Source organism: Oryzias melastigma, linkage group LG7 (genome assembly GCF_002922805.2).
Source record: "Oryzias melastigma strain HK-1 linkage group LG7, ASM292280v2, whole genome shotgun sequence".
Lineage (NCBI taxonomy): Eukaryota > Metazoa > Chordata > Actinopteri > Beloniformes > Adrianichthyidae > Oryzias > Oryzias melastigma.
The window spans coordinates 9,422,549-9,442,196 of record NC_050518.1 but is presented as its reverse complement, the minus strand read 5'-3'; the positions used below and the strand labels follow the sequence as shown (position 1 = coordinate 9,442,196).

The window sequence follows — 19,648 nt, the reverse complement described above, 5'->3', positions numbered from 1 at the left end:
GCTGAAAATGTTTCACATATCCTTCACATTATATCTTCTTGCACCAAATAAAGTTGAATTAAGGAAGTATTTAGCAGCACTTTAAGTAACAACTGTAATAGTTTTAAATGATCATGTAACTAATTTGTCAGTACATAAGTGTTTGCTTTCCATAGTGACTCTTGCTTTCTAATGTTTTTAACCAATCAAAATGTTCGCTTTACTTTCAGTAACTTCCAAGGAAAGATAAAAAAAAATAAATAAAAGGGAAAACTAATAGTAACAATGTTGATTAGACAATGGTCAACTGTATTAACTCTTATGGGTTGCTTGTATTTTGTAACTTATAAATGTTAACCTGGAAGCCGGGCCAATAATCTTAATCAGTACCAGCTCATTGTGTAAATCAGATTAGGCCTCAACTAGACGGCCAAAGAGGGACTGGAAGGGGCGCCACCGCCTTTGCCTTAAATTACAGATGGTTGGTTCTGGAGTGTACATTCCTTCTTTTGATATCAGACATTGCTTTAGATGGCCTGAAGGATGCTGAATTATTAGCTATTTTTTAGGCATTGTGGTGGGCAGAATATTTGTCTGCAATTTGATTAGTTGGACTGACTGAACATGGCCCTAATTTACACAGATATCAAACACAGAGAGACCGCGGCATGAACTTTCGCAACTTCTTAATCCTTGGATTTGGGGGAAAATGGCAAGTCTTTCCAAGTCAGAATGTCTGAAGTCCAAGTCAAGCTACGAGTTATGGATAATAAAGTACAAGTCTAGTCACAAGTCAGAGTTTTGAAAATCCAGGGCGAGTCTAAAGTTGTCAAATTCATGACTTGAGTCTAAGTCATGTGACTCAAGTTCCCACCTCTGGTATGTAGTAAACTATAGTATAGATTATGGTATATGCGAAGTATATTGTACACCTGATCCATGCTCCAGAGCAGGTGATGACAGTGTTTGCAGCAATCCGTTGATTGCCAACCACAAAAAAACAAAGAAGAACTAGACAGCAGGGGCCCCTTTCAAGAAGTTTGTGAACTTCAAATTCAGGAAAACTCTGTTTTCGGTTTCAGAAACGGAGATAACTTAAACCTGTGAAAGTGGGTGAAACCAATGAAAAACAGTCATTCATGCAAGTACAGAGATTATTTGTTAAATTATTGACAGATCAAAAACCTTATTAAACAAGTGACAAAGTGACCTTATTTAATACTTTTATGAAAACAGGAAATATTTTGTGTCAATTGGTGACTTCACTTCTGTGCCAAAAGAAGTTACATGTGGAGTACCCCAAGGCTCCATCCTGGGACCACTTCGATTTAGCATCTACATGCTCCCACTGGCCCAGGTTATAAAGAACAACAACATTAGTTACCATAGCTATGCAGATGACACACAGATATATATTAGACTGACACCAGGAGACCGAGGCCCTGTACAGGCTCTTGGTAAATGCATTGAGGACATTAATGACTGGATGTGTCACAACTTACTTCAATTAAACAAAAACAAAACTGAGGTTATTGTCTTTGGGGCTAAAGAAAAAAGGTTAGACGTCACTACAGAGCTTCAATCTATTCAACTAAAAACTACCAACCAGGCCAGAAACTTGGGTGTAGTGATAGACACAGACCTAAATTTTGATAAACACATTAAGGCAGTCACTAAATCAGCCTATTATCATCTCAAAAATATCTCAAGGATTAAAGATCTGATGTCTAAGCAGGACCTGGAGAAACTAGTGCATGCTTTCATCTTTAGTCGACTTGATTACTGTAACAGTGTTTTTACAGGACTACCAAAAAAATCCATCAGGAAACTGCAGCTTATTCAGAACTCTGCTGCTCGGGTTCTCACAAGGACCAAGAAAGTAGACCACATCAGTCCAGTTCTGAGGTCTTTACACTGGTTACCTGTCTGTCAGAGGATAGACTTTAAAGTTCTGTTACTGGTTTATAAAGCTTTGAATGGTTTAGCACCAAAATACATGACTGACCTCCTGACCCAGTATGTACCAGCCAGACCTCTCCGGTCATCAGGATCCGGTCTTTTATCAGTTCCTAGAGTCAGAACTAAACATGGAGAAGCTGCATTCAGCTTCTATGCACCACAGATCTGGAACAGACTTCCAGAAAACATTAGATCTGCTGAAACACTCAGTGTATTTAAATCCAGGTTAAAGACTCACTTGTTCTCAGCTGCATTTGATTAATATGTATTCAAAAGTTTACATCCGCACTGTCTATCTATGCTTGTTTTAAATTAAAATCGTTTTACTTTCTTTCAATTTTATTTTAATTATCACATTTTTATTATTTCTTTCGATTGTTTCTTTTAATGTTTTATGTAACGCACTTTGAATTGTCTCTGTACATGAAATGTGCTACACAAATAAACTTGCCTTGCCTTGAATTGAAATGATTCAAATGTAGACGTATGCATTAACTCTGGCAGCTATTTCTCCCACAGTTTTACAGCTGTGTTGATCTTTTTTTGGAAAATGTGCTCGTAGTCGGCATATGCTTGTAGGAACTCGTTAATTTCTGTCACAGTGAAGTTTAAAACCCTAAAGGTGTTTGTCCCCGTTGCCATGGTGAATCGTAATGTCTTTGCTCTATTGATCAGAGCTTTTAATGACCGCGACACTTGCACCTGATTCTGGTTCCAACAACTTCAAGTTGATTGAATCAACTCTTTTCAGCTGATCTGAAACTATTAAGTTTGATAATTTTGAGTCAGTGAACTCTGAGTTCAGGTTTGAACTCTAAATTTGTTTATTTAATTTCCTCCAGACTGTTACAAGTTATTATTCCAGATGGAGAACAGGTGGAGGAGGGCATGCAGATTGTGATTGGCAGAGAAGAAGAGACTATTTAGCTATTGGTTCAAAGTGAAGGCCTATTTGATAATGGTGTGTAGAGCGACGTAACATCCCAGCATTAGTGAGGTTGATCTTCCTTATGGAAATTCCACCAAAACTTCATTATGTTATGGTATCACCAAATGCTTTTACTGTGATTATCTTAACGCATTATAAAAATCTACTAAACTAATGTTAATTGAGTATCTCAGTATTTCCTCTTCCCTAAACTGGCAAGTTTTCAAGTTTCAGAAAATTAAGACTGGAGTAATTATTAGTATTGCAGAATGATGAAAATGCAGATGGTTGGACTGGATAAAAATATTTGCTGAGATTTCAACGTAGACTTCTGGGATTAATACTTAAAAAAAAAACTAGAAGTGAAACAATGTCCTTTTTATTTTTAGGGGATGAGCTGCAACCCTAATTTTACTCGTTTGACGTCAACACAAAATAAAAAAATTGTCAGGGAGTGTAAGAGTCCAACATCTGATAGTTTTTTTATTTTTCCAGGTAAATTACTGTGATGGGTTTGATCCATTTCAAACAAAATTTGCAAAGTAACATTCGTTTTTTTTATACTTTTAAAGCTCTGTCTGGAGTGGATCACACCTTTCTTCCTCGTGTGTCATGTAAAAATTCACGGAGGAACAGAAACTTGCAGTATCCTGTCTCAATAATCGTCTCCAGTAAGCAGGAAGTGGTGCTTTAAAAACAAAATTTGATCACATTTATTCCTGCTAACTTTTTTGAGTGAAGTGTGTACTTATTTTGTTAAAAAATAAACATTTTAAAATCCAAGAGGCCATCTAATTTACTGGAAACTCTACAAAAGGCTTTAATATATATTCAAATTCATGTCTCAGGAGAGCAGCTTTCAGCTGAATGCAAAAGGATGTTTGTGGTTGTCTATCAAAGACCTGCAGCTTCCGTTACTTTTAAGTGATCTGTGAAATTTTTTTTGAAATAAAACTGAAACTTTTGTTTCATTAATGTGTAAATGTATGGCAGCAAATGAGTATTATAAAAAATAGCTTACACGATGAGTATTTTTCATTTCCAAAAAGTTTACTTGTTTATCAGCATTCACAGTTGTTTATGCTGTCATTATTACAAGCATTTTAACTTCTTTAAACGGCATTTCCCTTTTTTAGGACTCAACAGCAGTTAAGGTCATATGCACGCATGCATCTAACGAACACATTTCCTGTTGCTTCATTACCACAAATAACAAGGGCGACAGGAAAGCTGCTGTCCTGAGGTGAGGTCTAAAATCACTTCTTGTTCACGCCCATTTTGACTGCATCAGTTTCTTTCTCTAAGCCTTTCAATGCAGCGGATGCATGATTCAACTCGTAAGCACATTGGGGCTTGATGGAAAATGCGGCTTTTCACGGTGCTAGTTGTCATTTGTAAGTCTCCTACTATTTTTGCTTTTTAATATATTCTTTTTAAAAGGAATTCTTTCTTTGCTTGCTTCGATTCTTATCGAGTTCTCACGAGAGTTTTTATCATTGTCATTTGACAGATTTGTCTGCTGCTGTTGCAGCTCAGGACTCCAACACAGGTAGCAGAGCATTTCTATATTTTGCTATAAAAAAAGTATTAAAATTGTACTTCTTTATGAAAATTGCTTTAAAATGTAAACATTCCTCTTTTAAAAGCAAAAAATAGCATATTGATGGCAGAATGTAAACTGAACTGTCTTCTGTATTTGTATATTCGACATTTTAAAAAGTTAACTTTGGGTTTTGATGCTAGATACATGTTTAGGAAGTTGTTTATGGGCGAAGTTGGCAGAAAAAACAAGAAGTAGTTTGTTTTGATGAGTTTGCTACTTCCTACATCGCAAATGCCCTCCATGCTCTTTTGTCTCATCATGTTTGCACATGGTTGAACTTCCTAAAGTCTAGCAGATTTGCAAGTTAAACATTGTTCAGTTCAAACAAAAATGAGATCAAATGTCTTTAAATCCAAGCAAATATCCCATGTGAAAATGCACCTACACTGTTGCACGAAAAATTGGATTTAGGAGCAACTCTTAAGTCAAAAAATGCATTTTTCCACATAAAGCAGTTTGCCTTATGTTTAGCTTTCATTTGTTTAGTCCAGGGTTCTGCAACCCTTTCCAGTAAAGGAGAAATCAAAACCCAATAGAAGCCGCAAACATTTTTACTTTTGATAGAAGCTTATATGACTTTTTTCAGAATAAAAGACTTCCTGTCCCAAACAGGAACATTAAAGTGAAGCAAATGTATTTCTAAACAACACAAGACAAAAATGACATTTTCTCTTGTTAAATTTTTGGTTTACTTTGGTGACTTGTCGTCCTTTTTCCTACTTACTACTGCTGTTAATTAGAGTATATTAACAATACACAAATCTACATATTTTAGTCTCTCTTTTTATCAAAGTTTTGCCAAGTATTAGTAATCTGTGTATTGTGGAGGAAGTGCAGAGCAAACGAGGCCTAATGATGTCAGCAGGGATATAAAAACCATGACAGTTTATCTTCTAGGTTCACCTCAGCCATAAACCGATAAACTTAACTGAAGTAAATTAAATTAATGCAAAGTTATCAACCCTTACTTTCAAAAATGACTATTATTTTAGTTTTCTTTAGCCAGAGAGCCACTGTGGAAGGGTAAAAGAGCCACAGGTTGTGGAGCCCTGGTTCAGACAAAACCACAATCTGAGTGTTTTAATCTAACGTTTTTTTATGTTTTAATTCTTCTTTCTGCCAAAGCTTCAACAACCGTTCTTCAGCCCTCAACCGTCTTTGGTGAGACTCATTGTGTTACATCTTTTGCCCTCATTTTATTTTATTATAAATCCCCATGCGAATCATGGCATCTTTTATCTCATGCATTTTTTCAGAGCCTCCTCAACCCGACCTGCAGCTGGTGTCTGCTTTCTCAGTAGCATACTCCACTGAGAAAGTCGTGTTGAAATGTGTCATTGATAGCAGCTCTGACTGGAATATCAGGTGGAACAGAAATAACTCAGAAATACATGGTTCAGATTTTTCTTTGTCCGAAGAAAACTCTAAACTCACAATCACAGTGGAAACATCAGCAGTCTACACGTGTCAAGGTGAACACAAGACCAAGAGCGTCCTGACTAAAGTCAGTAACCCGCGTCAAATCGACGTTCAAGGTGAGTTTTGTTAGTCCCTAATCATGATTGCTTTTCTATCCTATCAGTAATATTGGTATGTCATATTTTTTATTCGGTTTAAATGCCAAACGTGCAGAACCTATGCAACTCGAACTTGTGAAAGTGTTAATTCAATTTAATTCTCTGATATTTTCTTTTAGAACTGCCTAGACCTACTCTGACACGACAAAGTCCCTGGGCAGATGTTTTTGAGACGGAGTCAGTCACATTCAGCTGTCAAGTTCCTATCTCTGGCTGGTCGTTCTCCTGGTACAAAAATGGAGAAAAACTGGGAGAAAACACAGAATTACTTAGTATCAATGATGTCACTAAGGATAATCAAGGAAGTTACACCTGCAAAGTTCACCATCATTCCAGAAACCTCAGCTCCAAAGACAGCAATCCCGCTATGCTAAACGTTTATTGTAAGTTTCAAAGCCCTCTGTGTTCATGCATTACTCTGATGTTAATCAAACTATTTGTGTAGATCTATTTTTCCTAATGTTTTAGTTGCATTTATGTAACGTTTGATTAGTGTCTGTTTTTATTTTTGCTGCAGTCACAATATTTGAGTTTCTAAAAATTCCAAATCTAAATAACTATCTTAAAGAAAATAATTACTGTACGATATTTGTGTTTTCAAAATCACAAAAGATTTTGTCTGTTTTCCTAATGTGAACAGCGGAAAAGGCTAAGCCACATGTAGCCATCATTAAAGCCTTCGAACCGATGTACCCTGGTGAATCCATTGAATTCAGCTGTAGGATCACCATTGCCACTGGTTGGGATTACGTGTGGTACCTTAATGGGAGTGAAATTCCAGCAGCCAACAAGGACACTTACAAGATAGACACCATCGATCACTCGAACAGTGGGCAGTACTTCTGTAAAGTCAAAAGGGGTTCTTTTTTCTCAGAAGAGAGTGATAAACTGCCATTCCAGGTCTCTGGTAAGCACATCCATTTGTTGTTACTAAATTACACAAGTGATGAAAGTTTTGTAGATCCCCTATTCATGTTGGAGCCAATATGAATGAATGTTTTTCTCTTTTCTCGGTACTATCAATGTTTACTATTTTATATTAACGGTCTATACTAAATTTGCAATTGCATAACTAATACAACTCAATTCTCTGAATTGTCATTTTAGAGCTGCCTAAGCCGACTCTGAAACTACAAAGTCCGTGGTCAGATGTTTTTGAGAGGGAGTCGGTCACATTCGGCTGTCAAGTTCATACCTCTGGCTGGACGTTCTCCTGGTACAAAAATGGAGAAAAACTGGGAGAGAACACACAATTACTTAGTATCGATGATGTCACTAAGGATAATCAAGGAAGTTACACCTGCAAAGTTCACCTTCAGTCCAGACACCTCAGCTCCAAAGACAGCAACGCCATTATCCTAAACGTTTACTGTAAGTTTCAAAGCCCTCTGTGTTCATGGTTTGTTTAGATGTTAACTTAAATTACTTGTGTAGATCATTTTTTTCTTATGTTTCGATTGCATCATAGTATGCCAAATCACTGATGGCATTTAAATCATTTATATTTTTTAATGTTTTGCTGCAGTTATATTATTTGAGTTTCTAGACTGAAAAAACTTGAATGAATATATTATATAAATAATTACTTTGTTTTTCAAAATCACAAATAATTTTGCCTTTTTTCCCGATGTGAACAGCGGAAAAGGCTAAGCCACATCTAACCAAAAGTCAAAGCTTTGAAACCATGTACCCTGGTGAATCCATTGAATTCAACTGCAGTGTCAGAGTTGCCACTGACTGGATTTACATGTGGTACCTGAATGGGAGTGAAATTCAAGGAGTCAACAATCACATCTATCGGATTGACAAAATTGATCACTCGAACCACGGACACTACTTCTGCAAAGCCAAAAGGGGTCAGTTCTTTTCAGAAGAGAGTGACAAACTGTCCCTGCAGGTCTCTGGTAAGCACATCCATTTGTTGTTATCAAATTACACACAGTTGTAAAACGCTGTTATTTAAAGTCCCACTCCAAGGATTTTTTTGTAAAAGCGTTCATTGTGGTCTTTTGATTATTAGTGTGCTGTTTCTATAAAAAATCAAAGCGATTTGTCATTTTTAATGACATAGGTTCTGCAGAGCAGCAGTGGTTCATTAAAAATTTGTCTCTGAGTTGTGGGCGGGACTATTGATGCGGAGTAAGCCTGCCCCTACTTCCCATGATCCCTGTGGATATTGGAGTTATCCAGCTGTACAGCTTTTAGGCAGTCGCCATCTTGGGCGAGAAAAACAAAAATGTATCTATTTGTCTGCAAGTGGATGTATCAGAATGGAGCGGAGCAAGGAGCCTGTGGCCTGCAGATTTTAGCTTCTGCATCACAACCAAAAGCTTTTTTTAACAGCTTTTTATGATGTGCTCCTGATTCACGATTTGACTAAAGAAATACTCAGAAATGCCATTTTAAGCTTAATGTTTTTATGTATGTAAATACTGCAAGAACATATTAAAAACACAATTTTATTTATTTTGTTCAATTGATGTGCAATTTTATGAAACAATTCTGTGTGCACCTTTCTTTATTTTAAAGAATTTCTGTGGTTAATATCTTTCAGACCCACCTACCCCCACTCTGAAGATGGTGACTAAATGGAAAGATATGTTTGAAAATGAGAGAGTGGAAATGAGCTGTGATGTAGGCGTTTCTGACTGGTCGTTCAGTTGGTACAAAGATAATGTTAAAATGAATGACGAAACGTCAAACCTCAGAATCCCTTCAGTTACTCAGAGCAATAAAGGAAGATATGCATGCAAAATTCACCTGAAACCCAGAGGTGTCAGCTCGGGATTCAGCAATTCGGTTGAAATCAGCATTTATGGTGAGTTTATTAGTGTGCAGCAAACTTGAGACCTATCAGTATGACTCGGAAAAAAATAAAACCAATTCAGTTTTATTTAATACAATACAAGGTGATATCATTTTCTTTTAGTAAAACATGACGTCTAAAAAGAATTTTGTCTTATCTTTAAAAATTTTTAGTTACTACAGATTGTAGACCAATAATAAGGTAATTGTTTTGCTTAATCCATATTTCCTACAATTTGTTAATACAGAGTGTCATTAATCGTCTTGTAGGCTAACTTAAAAGCTCTTCAAATTAATAAAAGGTTTACGCAGTTACTCAATGTTATGTGTTTTTCCATTAATATGGACCATAGCTGTAAATTTTCTGGGTTTTTATTTACTAATTTTTCATTCGTTCTAGAATTTCAAGAAGTAATAATTTGTATAAAACAAAATTCAACTTTACTTCTTTTAGTTTAAAACATTTTTAATGTTACATTTCATAAAGGGGAACCCCAAAAACACAAAACCTTTTCTAATCTATAATTTTTTTCATTTTAAATAGTGTGCAAGCTTAAACTCTGATGTCAAACTTTAACACTATACCTCACAGTAAAGATCAGTGTTTCCAGATTTTTAAACTGTCCCTTTTTGTCTGTTTTCCTGATGCGAACAGCGGAAAAGGCTAAGCCACATGTAACCAGAAGTCAAAGCTTTGAAACCATGTACCCTGGAGAATCCATTGAATTCAACTGCAGTGTCAGAGTTGCCACTGACTGGATTTACATGTGGTTCCTGAATGGTAGTGAAATTCAAGGAGTCAACAATCACATCTATCGGATTGACAAAATTGATCACTCGAACCACGGACAGTACTTCTGCAAAGCCAAAAGGGATTCGTTTTTTTCAGATGAGAGTGATAAACTGTCCCTGCAGGTCTCTGGTAAGCATAATTCATTTTCTACATAAGTCAGTGCTCCTTTTTTGTAAACTTAACACAGAATTCACACATTTGTGGTTTTAATCTTGATGCCTCTTGTCTTTTCATAGACCCCCCACAACCAAGTCTGAAGCGTTTGACTTCCTGGTCGGACGTGTTTGAAAAAGAGAAGGTGGAGATGAGTTGTAACGTGAGCGATCCGACCTGGACGTTCACGTGGTATAAAGATAACAAGAAGCTCCAAAAGACCTCCTCACTGACCTGGGATGAAAAAGGCTCAAAACTCACCATCAGTTCAATCGCTCAAGATCACCGTGGAAACTATGCCTGCAAAGCTAACCTCGCACTGAGAGGAGTCATCTCTAAATCCAGCATAGAACTACATCTAACAGTTTACGGTGAGTTTAATAGGTTTTGCTTGACGTTAACTTATAAATACACACGTTGATAAAATTCTCTCTTTTTTTCAGAAAGTTTACCTCTTCCAAAGCTGGCAAAGAATCCGAATTTTAATCTAATGTATGTTGGAGAAAATGTGGCCTTCACTTGCAAAGTATCTGTGTCCTCTGGATGGGAGTATAAGTGGTACAAAGATAGTGATGTGTTAGCTAACACTAACCAAAGCATCACTATTAACCTGGGTCTGCAACATAAAGGGACGTATTGGTGCAGTGCCAGCAGAGGTGACATTTCAAATCTCCACAGCAATAAAATACGTCAAGATGTTGAAGGTGGGTAAAAAAAAACCATAGCAGAGCTATTTGAAGAGAAAATTGTCCGATTTTCATTTCCAGAAAGCAGCTTTTTAAGAACGCCTTGTTTCTGTCACTGCACTCTTTTTCTGTTGAAACAGGATGTGGTGGAACATGACACAAAGAGGGAGGCATGTGTGTGCATGTCTATGGGTGGAACTGGGGAAGGAGCACAAAGAATTTAGTAAATGCAGGAAGCAACAAAAATCAATCAAAATGTTGATATAGCTCATCAGTTGAGCACTAAACTTAACGTGTTAGATTTTGAACAGTTTTAGTCATTTCAAGTTAGTGTAATGTCCAAGACGATGACAATATTGCTGCTTTTTTATGCATTTTAGTAAAAAAAAAAAGCTGCTAAAGTGACAAAACCTTAAGCAATGAACTGCTCTGATGCATGTTTAAAGTTATGTGAACATTTATGTGAATGAGCAGTCAATTACAACACTCAAAAATATGTTTTTTTGTTTTTGTTTTACTCTTTCATCTTTTAATTTGGTGCCCGTTTAGTTTTGTTAGCTCTCATAGGTTAGTCATTAGCAAGATTCAACACTGTTGTGACGAATGTGTGGGTGTTAAACTGTTTTAATTTTAAACACATGACAAGTCTTGTGTTGAAAATAAAAGGTAAAGAAATTTACCTTTTAAGCAAGGGCCCCCACGCATCTCCATATTACTCCACCTTTTTCATTTTTCAGTTTTAGAGAGACCGACAACAGTTTTGGGCAAAAACCTCATTTACTAGCTCTACTTTGGTTCTATCTCCAACTTTATCAGATTTTTTTTCCAAAAACTGCTAAAGGACAAAACATTTTAGTCACTCTGTGTAAAGCTTTAACCTTTAAAATGTTTATTTTTTGAGGTGAAAGATATTTGCTTCAAAGAGGCAGTTTCAGTTATTATTAAATCTCTTTTTCTATTCTTAGAAATTCCTGTGCCAGAGCTGAAGCTGAAGAACAAGCAGTCGGATGTTTTCCCCAAGGAAATGGTTCAACTGAGCTGCATGATGCCAAACAGCTCTGGCTGGACATACACGTGGTACCGAGACGGGGGGCTGATTCAAGCCGATAACAATGTGGTTATCGGCACAAATGGAGCCACTATTTCCTTTCCTTCTGACCCTTCTCTTCATCAAACTCAACCATATACCTGTGAAGCAGAGCTGAAACACAGGTCTGTCCGCAGCAACTTTAGCTCTACTGTCACACTGCAGGTTTACGGTAAGTTATTTTTTCTGTGAAATACTTCTTTTAAACTGTCTTTGTTTTTATTCATATGTTCATATTACTATTTAAATTTACAAAATGGCAAGTGTGGAATAACTAAGTGAATCCTGAAGTTTTAAAATGCATCATTAGATTACTTTAGAGCATTTCTGTAAAACTGTTTCACTTCTCTCAGATGAAGAACATTTAGCATTTTGAGAAAAGCAGAACATGTTCCCGTGTGGTTAATATTGTAGCTGCACACAAAGCTTCTACTTTTCTTGAGCCTGTTTTGTTGATGTTTACGGATGAATCAGAGATCTCTATATTACCCTTTAGTGCACAGAGGGGTAGTGGTTAGCACCCTCACCTCACAGCTAGAAGCTCTTGGTTCAAATCCAGGCCTGGTTTTTCTGTGCGGAGTTTGCATGTTTGCTTCGTGCATGTGTGGGTTTTTATCTCATTGTTCAGCAACATAATGTTTTAGTTAAATAGGGTATTCTAAATTACATTCGGTGTGAATGTGAGTGAAGGTGTGAACCTGCAACGGCCTGGTGACCTTTTCAGGGTGTTCCCCCCGTTTGCTCAGCAGTAGTTGGGATAGGCTCCAGCAACCCCATGAACCCAAAAGGGATTCAGCACGTTCAAAAAATGGTTAAATAAATGATGTCCTGTGAGACAAAATTCTATTGTGCTACTATAACGAACACAGGTTATTAAACAGGCTTTTAGCACACGATGTTCACACTGGACTATCGCTACCTGATACTAACGCATTAACCTGCATTTGGAAGAGGCTTACCCCAGAGTTTTCTTTTACAGCTCTCTTCCGATGCATAATAGTCTGGGTGTTGTAATTCTGGTCAGGCACAAATCACAAGGATCAATTTTCAGGCCGTTGACCCATTCGTCGCTTACAGAGTCCCTGATTGGTCAAAGTTCAGCTAGTTTAATGGCTGTGCATTTTGGAGCCCAAAAACTCGCTTAAAACGGGAGAGTTTAGAACGCAGAGGCCCAAAATGTTTACTCTAACTTTTAATTAGAAGTGGCCACTCAAACGAGCACTACCGAGGGCGGTGTGAACATAGCATCAGATTTTTATCTTTTTTTTTTTTTTTTTAATTCCGACCTTGCTGCTGTCATGATTCTCTGAAGTAAAAGTTTTTTTTATGTCATTGTGGTTTGGCAGAATCGTATTGCATTTAAAGTACATTTATCAAACCTGTAAGGTGTTGCTTCTAATTCCTCTATTTTTGGGGTTTGTTTGTGATCATTTCAGATGCACTTCCCAACGTCACACTGCTGCAAAGTCCTGAACACAGTTTACTGCACAGTGGCGACTCAGTCTCCTTCAGCTGTAATGTCGACATCTCCTCTGGATGGGAATTCCTGTGGTACAAAAATGGAGCTCAAATTAACAAGGGTAACCAGCACAACATCAGCTCTGCTCAGGTCAAAGATGAGGGATCATATGCGTGCCGGGCAGAAAGGGAATCCTTTTTGCTTGGGAAGAGCGAGGACATGAAAATTAAAGTTAAAGGTGCTCTTTTTGACACTCTTCTACATCCTCTGGTGTTGGAAGTTTGTTCTCATTAATGAATGTTTTTAACAGAGCGTCCAGAAGCTGAAATCATCTTGTTGACGGGCTGGGGAGAAGTCCTCTCCACAGACAGCTTAGTGCTGCAGTGCAAAGTGGAGGAATCGGGGTACAAGTGGAACTACACCTGGTATGTGTGTACCTATATCTCTAAGAAAGGGTTTAACGGACAAATGTAAAGCTCCTTAAATCAAATGAAACAGGTTTAGAGGAGATGTAGCAGTCGGAGAGGTGCCAGCAGAGAAGTATATAGTTACACCCCAGAATGACCCAGACCAGAGCCAGTACAGCTGCAAAGGCATCCGTTCCGAGAGACCGACCTACTCCAAAAACAGCCCACTCTTCAAAACCAAGAACCTCTGTGAGTGGAAAGGATTTTTTAAGTAAAGATTTAAGGCATGCATTGTTTCATTCTCTGTTTCTTGTTCTTCTAGTGTTAAAAAGGAGGATTCTTCTTTCCATCTCTGGCTGCCTCTTCTTTGGGATCATTCTTGCTTTTCTCGGATGTATTTACTTCAAAATCCGTAAACCAGGTGGGACTCAAAGCTTACATTTTGTATGCTTATGTATGTTTTGCATTTAACCTAGCAACGTACCAACTTGTTTATTTTTATTTCTCCTTTTCTGGCCACACAGTTGTTGCTGAAGAGAAGCCAGAAGAAAACGAATTGTTTCTCACCTTGAAAAAACAATTAGAACATACTGGTGGGTTGACACTTTAGCCTTGTGGTTTTAGTTAAATTTCCGAGCATTGATCTCACGCTGCCTAATAAGTGGTTCTTGTTTTGCTATTTTTATCCTGGTCAGTGAACTGGTTTACTAGACCAGACTGACGGGATTTGCTGGAACTTCTGACAATTTGCTTTTTTTTCTCCTTTCTGCTGCAGATAATCCATGTCCACTGGTTGAATATATCACCGATAAGGCTTTGAATGAGGCACCCAGAGGTGAAATACCCAGAGATGCACTGAAAAAACAAAACAAAATAGTTTTAATTTAAATTAATATTCAAATAAAAAGACGCATATTTTGTTTTTGTCTGTTTTATTGGACATCTTAATGCTTTCTTCTTTTTTATCGTCAAAAGTACAACAGTGACATAGCCTATTTGCATTGCCAAAATAACAAAGAAGGCATGTTGCTAACCCGTTATGACCAACACACAGTGTTTTAAGCTTTTTAAGTATTTTCTGTAATCATTTTTTTTTTTTGTCTTGTTATATGAACAGAAAGCGATGGCCTGATCAGCAGTGATAGCACAGAGCTGACAATAACCACCCAGGAAGACCAAGGTAGCTGGCATCAGTTAGCATCTTCACACGCAATAAATAACTGACCCATTTTTTTCATCTCTTCTTTTTTTTTTTTTTAGCTGCGGTTTCCAGTGCAACGGAAAATGGTGGTGCCATGATTTCCTTTCAAAAAGTGAGCTAAAGCAACAGTTTTTGCCCCGCCCAAGCCAAGGAGGCCCAGATGATGATTGCACATCACTATGGTGTTGAAATAGCAGCACATGCACAGTTTTTATGTACATTTTAAGAAAATGGCCAATTTAGCTGGTATTACATTCTGAAGTAAGCTTGTATTCTGTGTAGCTTTGTTTCAATTTATTTTCAGACACACCTAGTAAAACAGTGTATGTGGTTTTTACTTGTTTTATATGGTTGCTTTGTAAATTAAACTGTGTGGGTATTTATGTTTTTACAGCTTTGGTTGCAGTTCCATGAACAACCACCAGGTAGTGGCAAAGATAACTTTTAAGAAGCTTTTTTTTATGTTTTGAATTGTAATGCTTTGTTTTTGTAAAATTGCAGGTTGTAAATAATTATGTTTCTCTATATATTATTTTTAAATAAAAAGTATAAAATATTGCCATGTGTTTCTACAGTTGTGACAAGTTCAAACTCATAGAAGTTTCACAAGCAAGCTTGGTTGAAGTTCAGTCAACAGTGACTTGAAAGAGTAAAAACAAATTAAAGAAAAACTAAGTGACTTCAGAAATATTTTGATGAAAAAAAATGTTTTTACCTAGATATCTTAAAGAAAAACTAAGTGACTTCAGAAATATTTTGATGAAAAAAAATGTTTTTATCTAGAAATCTAGAATAGCATGTTAGCTTCAAATACATCTCTGAGTGACTGACTTCTACTTGAGAATATCAGCTAATTTTTCCATATAGTATTCATAGTTCTCATTGCAGTCCTCCCACAAAGTAAAGGTCTGGTCCTCCTTTTCCACATATGTTTCCCAAACATGCTGGAAGTCAGCTGGCTTCATCATTCGCAGCTTGCAGCCGGCCTGCGCCAGAGCCTTAAGCCCCTGCACAATCTCTGGTTCCTCCCACTCGAAGAGACGGGAGCAGAAAATGGAAAGACGAAGCTTTTTCCGCTGCTGGAGGATGGTGGTCAGCTTAGCGGCACAGGCTACACAGGGGCTGGATGACACGTACCATGTGACATCATATTCCTGATTGGAGTTGGGGAGCACCTGGAAAGAAAAATGTAATTATTAAATAAAAAAAGAAAAAATGATCTGAGTTTAAAATTTAATTTGGTACTCTGACTTTAAGTTTCACTTTTGTATGTAATTGTCATTCAACAGATTTGCAATAAAAGTATTTGCCTTTTTATAATATATTGTAGGATTGTAAAATTATTAAGTCAGTGGGAGGTTCCTGGCACAAATGAAATACAGTAGTAGGAGAAGAATATTTTTAAAATGGTACTTATGGTTTTTTTATTTGAAATAAAATATATATACAATATAAGAAAAAGAAAACATGGATAATTTACTTTCTCCGTCAAAATTATATGCCACTTTGTGTTGGTCGTTTACTTCAAATATAAATAAAATATATTTAGGTAAATGTGGTCATAATGTGAGAAAATGTGGAAAAAAATCATATGATTACCAAATACAATTTATTATTCAACTATTGACTTCCAAATGAATTTAAATTAGAATTCTAAAATAAAATATAGTGTTGTCTAATTCCAAATTGCAAAAGACAGTAGAAAGGGAGTTGTAATTTTTTTTACATTTATATTATTATTATTATTATTACTTATTGATGGTAAAAATTGTGATTTCAAAATGTACTTTATCATATTTCCAATTGTATCAGTAAAAAAAAAAGGTGATTTATACTGCGGACATCCTTTTTTTTTTTATAAGAGAACCTGTTTCGTAACAGATTATAAAAAGGGATTTACCTTTCCTATTATCACTGCATTTTTCATGCTTTTTTTCGATCCACTTTGCAATTCAATTTGCTAAACCGTTTATTCATTCCCTTTAGTTTTTGTGTGACATTCTGGATCCTTAAGTCAGAGGAAAATAGAAAGCTGGAAGTAGAATGTATTCAGCCCTCTGATTGGTTGCAGCATATGCATTATGTTGTAGTAACAGAATAAATGCATGTCAGTGTAACAAAATATTTTTAAAAAATGTTGAATACATTTATTTGAATTACTAATTAAATGTAATAAAAGTAAATGTATTACATTTGTTTTTAATATGTCTAGCTTTTAATATGCAGCACCTTGTTCAATTGTTAAAGTGCTTTATGATGATGATATAGATTCAGATTTATAGTCAAATAATAATGCAAGTGATCATATTTTACTGCAACTAATTAAGCAATTAACCAATTAACCATTACCAACAGCTTGGTAGGGTATAATTTTGATTAAAACTTCAAAAATAGTTTTTATATTTGATTAATTAGTAGCTCATTTCTTAATCTACATTTTTAGCATGTTACTATGCCTCAAAGATCTGTGTGGAGCTTTCTCCCACCTGTTGAAAAAAGGCCTCTTCGGCGTGAGCTGTGGCGTGTTCATCCTCCATGTAACCTCTCAGAGGCTCGGTGCTGCCGCCTGCTGCGTCCACTCTGAAACACAGAAGGGTTTTGTTCCTCCCTGACGAATACTCCACATTCCTGAACTGAAACTTGAAGTAGAACGGACTCATCAGATCCCTGATGGGGAAATACAGAGCAAAAAAAAAGTCTGTTAAATAACCAGATTTTAATTTATTTTTGCTAGGAGATTTCCCAGCACTTTCTTGGGTTATATACAGTAATATTTCAACACTAGCACATTCTTATACATATGATTTATTTTTAGTGAATTACTGTTTCCACGTGTGTCCAATATTTCCAGAAAATATCCTTCAGTTTCCTTTAACGTGGGTTAATAGTAGCAAACAGTGATAACAGAAATAGATCTCTTCTAGCTTTGATCGGAAACAGTCGCTGGGGAACAGATGCTGGGCAAAATGATACAGCAGACCTCAGTGTCTGTGTTCAGGGTGTGACTCATCTCTGCTGTTATGAATGTGTTAAGGAAGACGCAGAGTGCAAGTCGTTGCTGCCCTTTAGTGCTCACTGACGAGAATCAGGTGAAAAGCATTCATTTATAAATAGACTAGACACTAAATATGACAACTTAATTCATATTAGGGTTTTTTTCTTTTGGAGTATGTTTTAAAATTGTACCCACCCTGTGACAATCTCAAACGGAGGCAGCTCTATGGGCTGGAACTCGCCGTTATCCTCACTTTGATTAGCCTCTGCTCCTGTTGCTCCTTCACTTTCCCCGTTCGTCTTCTCCTCGTCTGCCCTCGGCGGCTCTGGGGTCTTTTCCTGCTTCTTCCCCGGCCTGTCGGGCTTCTTCGCCATCTTCTCCTTCCCCTTGTCTTTGTCTTTCTCCTCGTTGGGCTTGTTTTCAACTTTCTTCTCTTTCCTCTTCACGCCGAGCCGGCTACTTCTGTCCGCCATGATTCTGTGCGGGTCAGTGAAAGGGCTGGATGAGGAGCAGTGGGGGTGACACAAATAGAAGGAGTCGGTGATAACCCTGGAGTGTTTACAGAAATAGACCTCATTGTGTGCTGAGGCAAGAGTCAAAACATGTGCATGCCAGGCTGGGTGCTGGGGCAGCTCAGTTAACTTACCCCTTTACCCCATGGCCTGGCTGCTCTACGGGTTAAAACAAGATAAAGATTGAGGTGAGAAGGAGTAAAACCTCCTAGAATCTGTTGCTTCAGCTTAAAACAGTTGCACCTCTTCAATCCATCAGGCTTTTAACTGTCAGCAGGTCAGCAACAGGCAGGTTATTAATAACAGCGTCCGTCTGTGGACATGGGGTAACCAGGGCTTTTAGACACCAAACACCACTTTTGTTGGTGCCAGCTCCAGAGTCCTGCTGCCCATTAGGCTTTAGGAAGGCCATCTAAAGGGCACCGTGAATGGGGAGGGTATTTGGGGCGAGGCAGCACAAACACAATATACAAGAGAGTGTTTGTCCCAGTGTTATGAACAAGAGTGCAGTGTGGCCTGGTGTGCATGCGCCCGTGAACAATCAATCTCCTAAATCACTCTGCATCAATATGGGCGCTCCGCTGAGGCCGCTGTGTGGAGGAGGGGGAGAATTGGTTTTTATAGGAGTGTGTGTGCAGATGGAAAATGTCTCCCTGCACTGCAGATGTAATAACTTGAATGCAGGAGGGAGAGGACAGGCAGGAGGAGGGGTGGGGGGGTGGATGGGCAGTTCAATTACAATTTCCTCTCCTCCCTCAGCCTCACTGTGGGCCAAGTAATTCATTTCAGAAGCAATTACCAATAGGGCCGCATCCCAGGCTGGCCGCCTAACTCAAATGGATTAGCTGTCATGACCGCGATGGGGTGGACGGGGGGGCAGGAGGAAAGGAGACGCCTCAAGCTGCTCCACATCCACTCGCAAACAAACAACACGCCCAGGGAGAGCAAAAAACACGCTCGAAGATGAATGCACCGACACGTCCACACTGATATCTGGAAACACATCTGAATCCACAGAGGTGATCATCGTTAAGATCACAGCAAATCTTTGATAATTATGATCTATGGGGGCATTTTCATTGTTTGTCAGAGAATTCCAGAGCAAAAACAAGCAGCTACGCCAACACCACATTCTTCAAACTGACTGACACCAATTGTCTACTATATAATTAAGAAATTTGTTTATTTTCTGCTGCTAACTTCCCACTATTCGCAATATGCCTTGCAAAGCCCACTGGATGGATAAAAAAAAATACAACAGAGCTTTATCGGATGTGATAGCTGCCAGCCTGCTGACTCAAATTTTACTTTAATGGAATTATTGCAATTACCCTTCCTCCCAACTGGCCCACCCCCAGTTCCAGAATAAAAGACAAACACAATGCTGCATTCACTGGATCACTTCAAAGTCATGCCCGGCCACAAAAAAAAGAGAAAAAGTCTCGTCTTACTGCTGTGAGGTCACTCTGAGCCACATTTTATTTTATCCAGTTGTGGCAAACGC

The 19,648-nt window shown here is 37.7% G+C and overlaps 2 protein-coding genes across 2 annotated transcripts; one reads left to right on the top strand and one right to left on the bottom strand.

Moving 5' to 3' along the window:
- The first annotated feature begins 2,377 nt into the window (after positions 1-2,377).
- On the top strand, positions 2,378-15,195 carry LOC112159177 (obscurin). The gene is made up of 21 exons (XM_024293081.2): positions 2,378-4,260; positions 4,377-4,415; positions 5,595-5,630; positions 5,726-6,004; positions 6,166-6,429; positions 6,687-6,953; positions 7,154-7,417; positions 7,684-7,950; positions 8,601-8,864; positions 9,507-9,773; positions 9,881-10,168; positions 10,241-10,501; positions 11,449-11,742; positions 13,007-13,267; positions 13,340-13,454; positions 13,528-13,685; positions 13,759-13,857; positions 13,961-14,029; positions 14,212-14,271; positions 14,554-14,616; positions 14,697-15,195. The coding sequence occupies exons 1-21, from the start codon at positions 4,230-4,232 to the stop codon at positions 14,756-14,758; spliced, it is 3,708 nt and encodes a 1,235-aa protein (XP_024148849.1). The 5' UTR covers positions 2,378-4,229; the 3' UTR covers positions 14,759-15,195.
- Positions 14,791-19,578, bottom strand: apobec2b (apolipoprotein B mRNA editing enzyme, catalytic polypeptide-like 2b). Its single transcript, XM_024293118.2, has 3 exons — positions 17,828-19,578; positions 17,124-17,304; positions 14,791-15,812 (listed from the first exon to the last, which is right to left on the bottom strand). The coding sequence occupies exons 1-3, from the start codon at positions 18,103-18,105 to the stop codon at positions 15,471-15,473; spliced, it is 801 nt and encodes a 266-aa protein (XP_024148886.1). The 5' UTR covers positions 18,106-19,578; the 3' UTR covers positions 14,791-15,470.
- Positions 19,579-19,648: the final 70 nt, after the last annotated feature.

Bases quoted from the DNA above. Each gene is read 5' to 3' on its own strand.
- LOC112159177 (XM_024293081.2), top strand. From the start codon at position 4,230: ATGCGGCTTTTCACGGTGCTAGTTGTCATTT. The intron at 4,416-5,594 runs GTAGCAGAGCAT...TTTCTGCCAAAG, and splicing joins AGCTCAGGACTCCAACACAG to CTTCAACAACCGTTCTTCAG. The intron at 13,268-13,339 runs GTGCTCTTTTTG...TGTTTTTAACAG, and splicing joins CATGAAAATTAAAGTTAAAG to AGCGTCCAGAAGCTGAAATC.
- apobec2b (XM_024293118.2), bottom strand. From the start codon at position 18,105: ATGGCGGACAGAAGTAGCCGGCTCGGCGTGAAGAGGAAAGAGAAGAAA. The intron at 17,305-17,827 runs GTGGGTACAATT...TTTCCCCATCAG, and splicing joins CCGTTTGAGATTGTCACAGG to GGATCTGATGAGTCCGTTCT. The intron at 15,813-17,123 runs GTGGGAGAAAGC...TTTTCTTTCCAG, and splicing joins AAGAGGCCTTTTTTCAACAG to GTGCTCCCCAACTCCAATCA.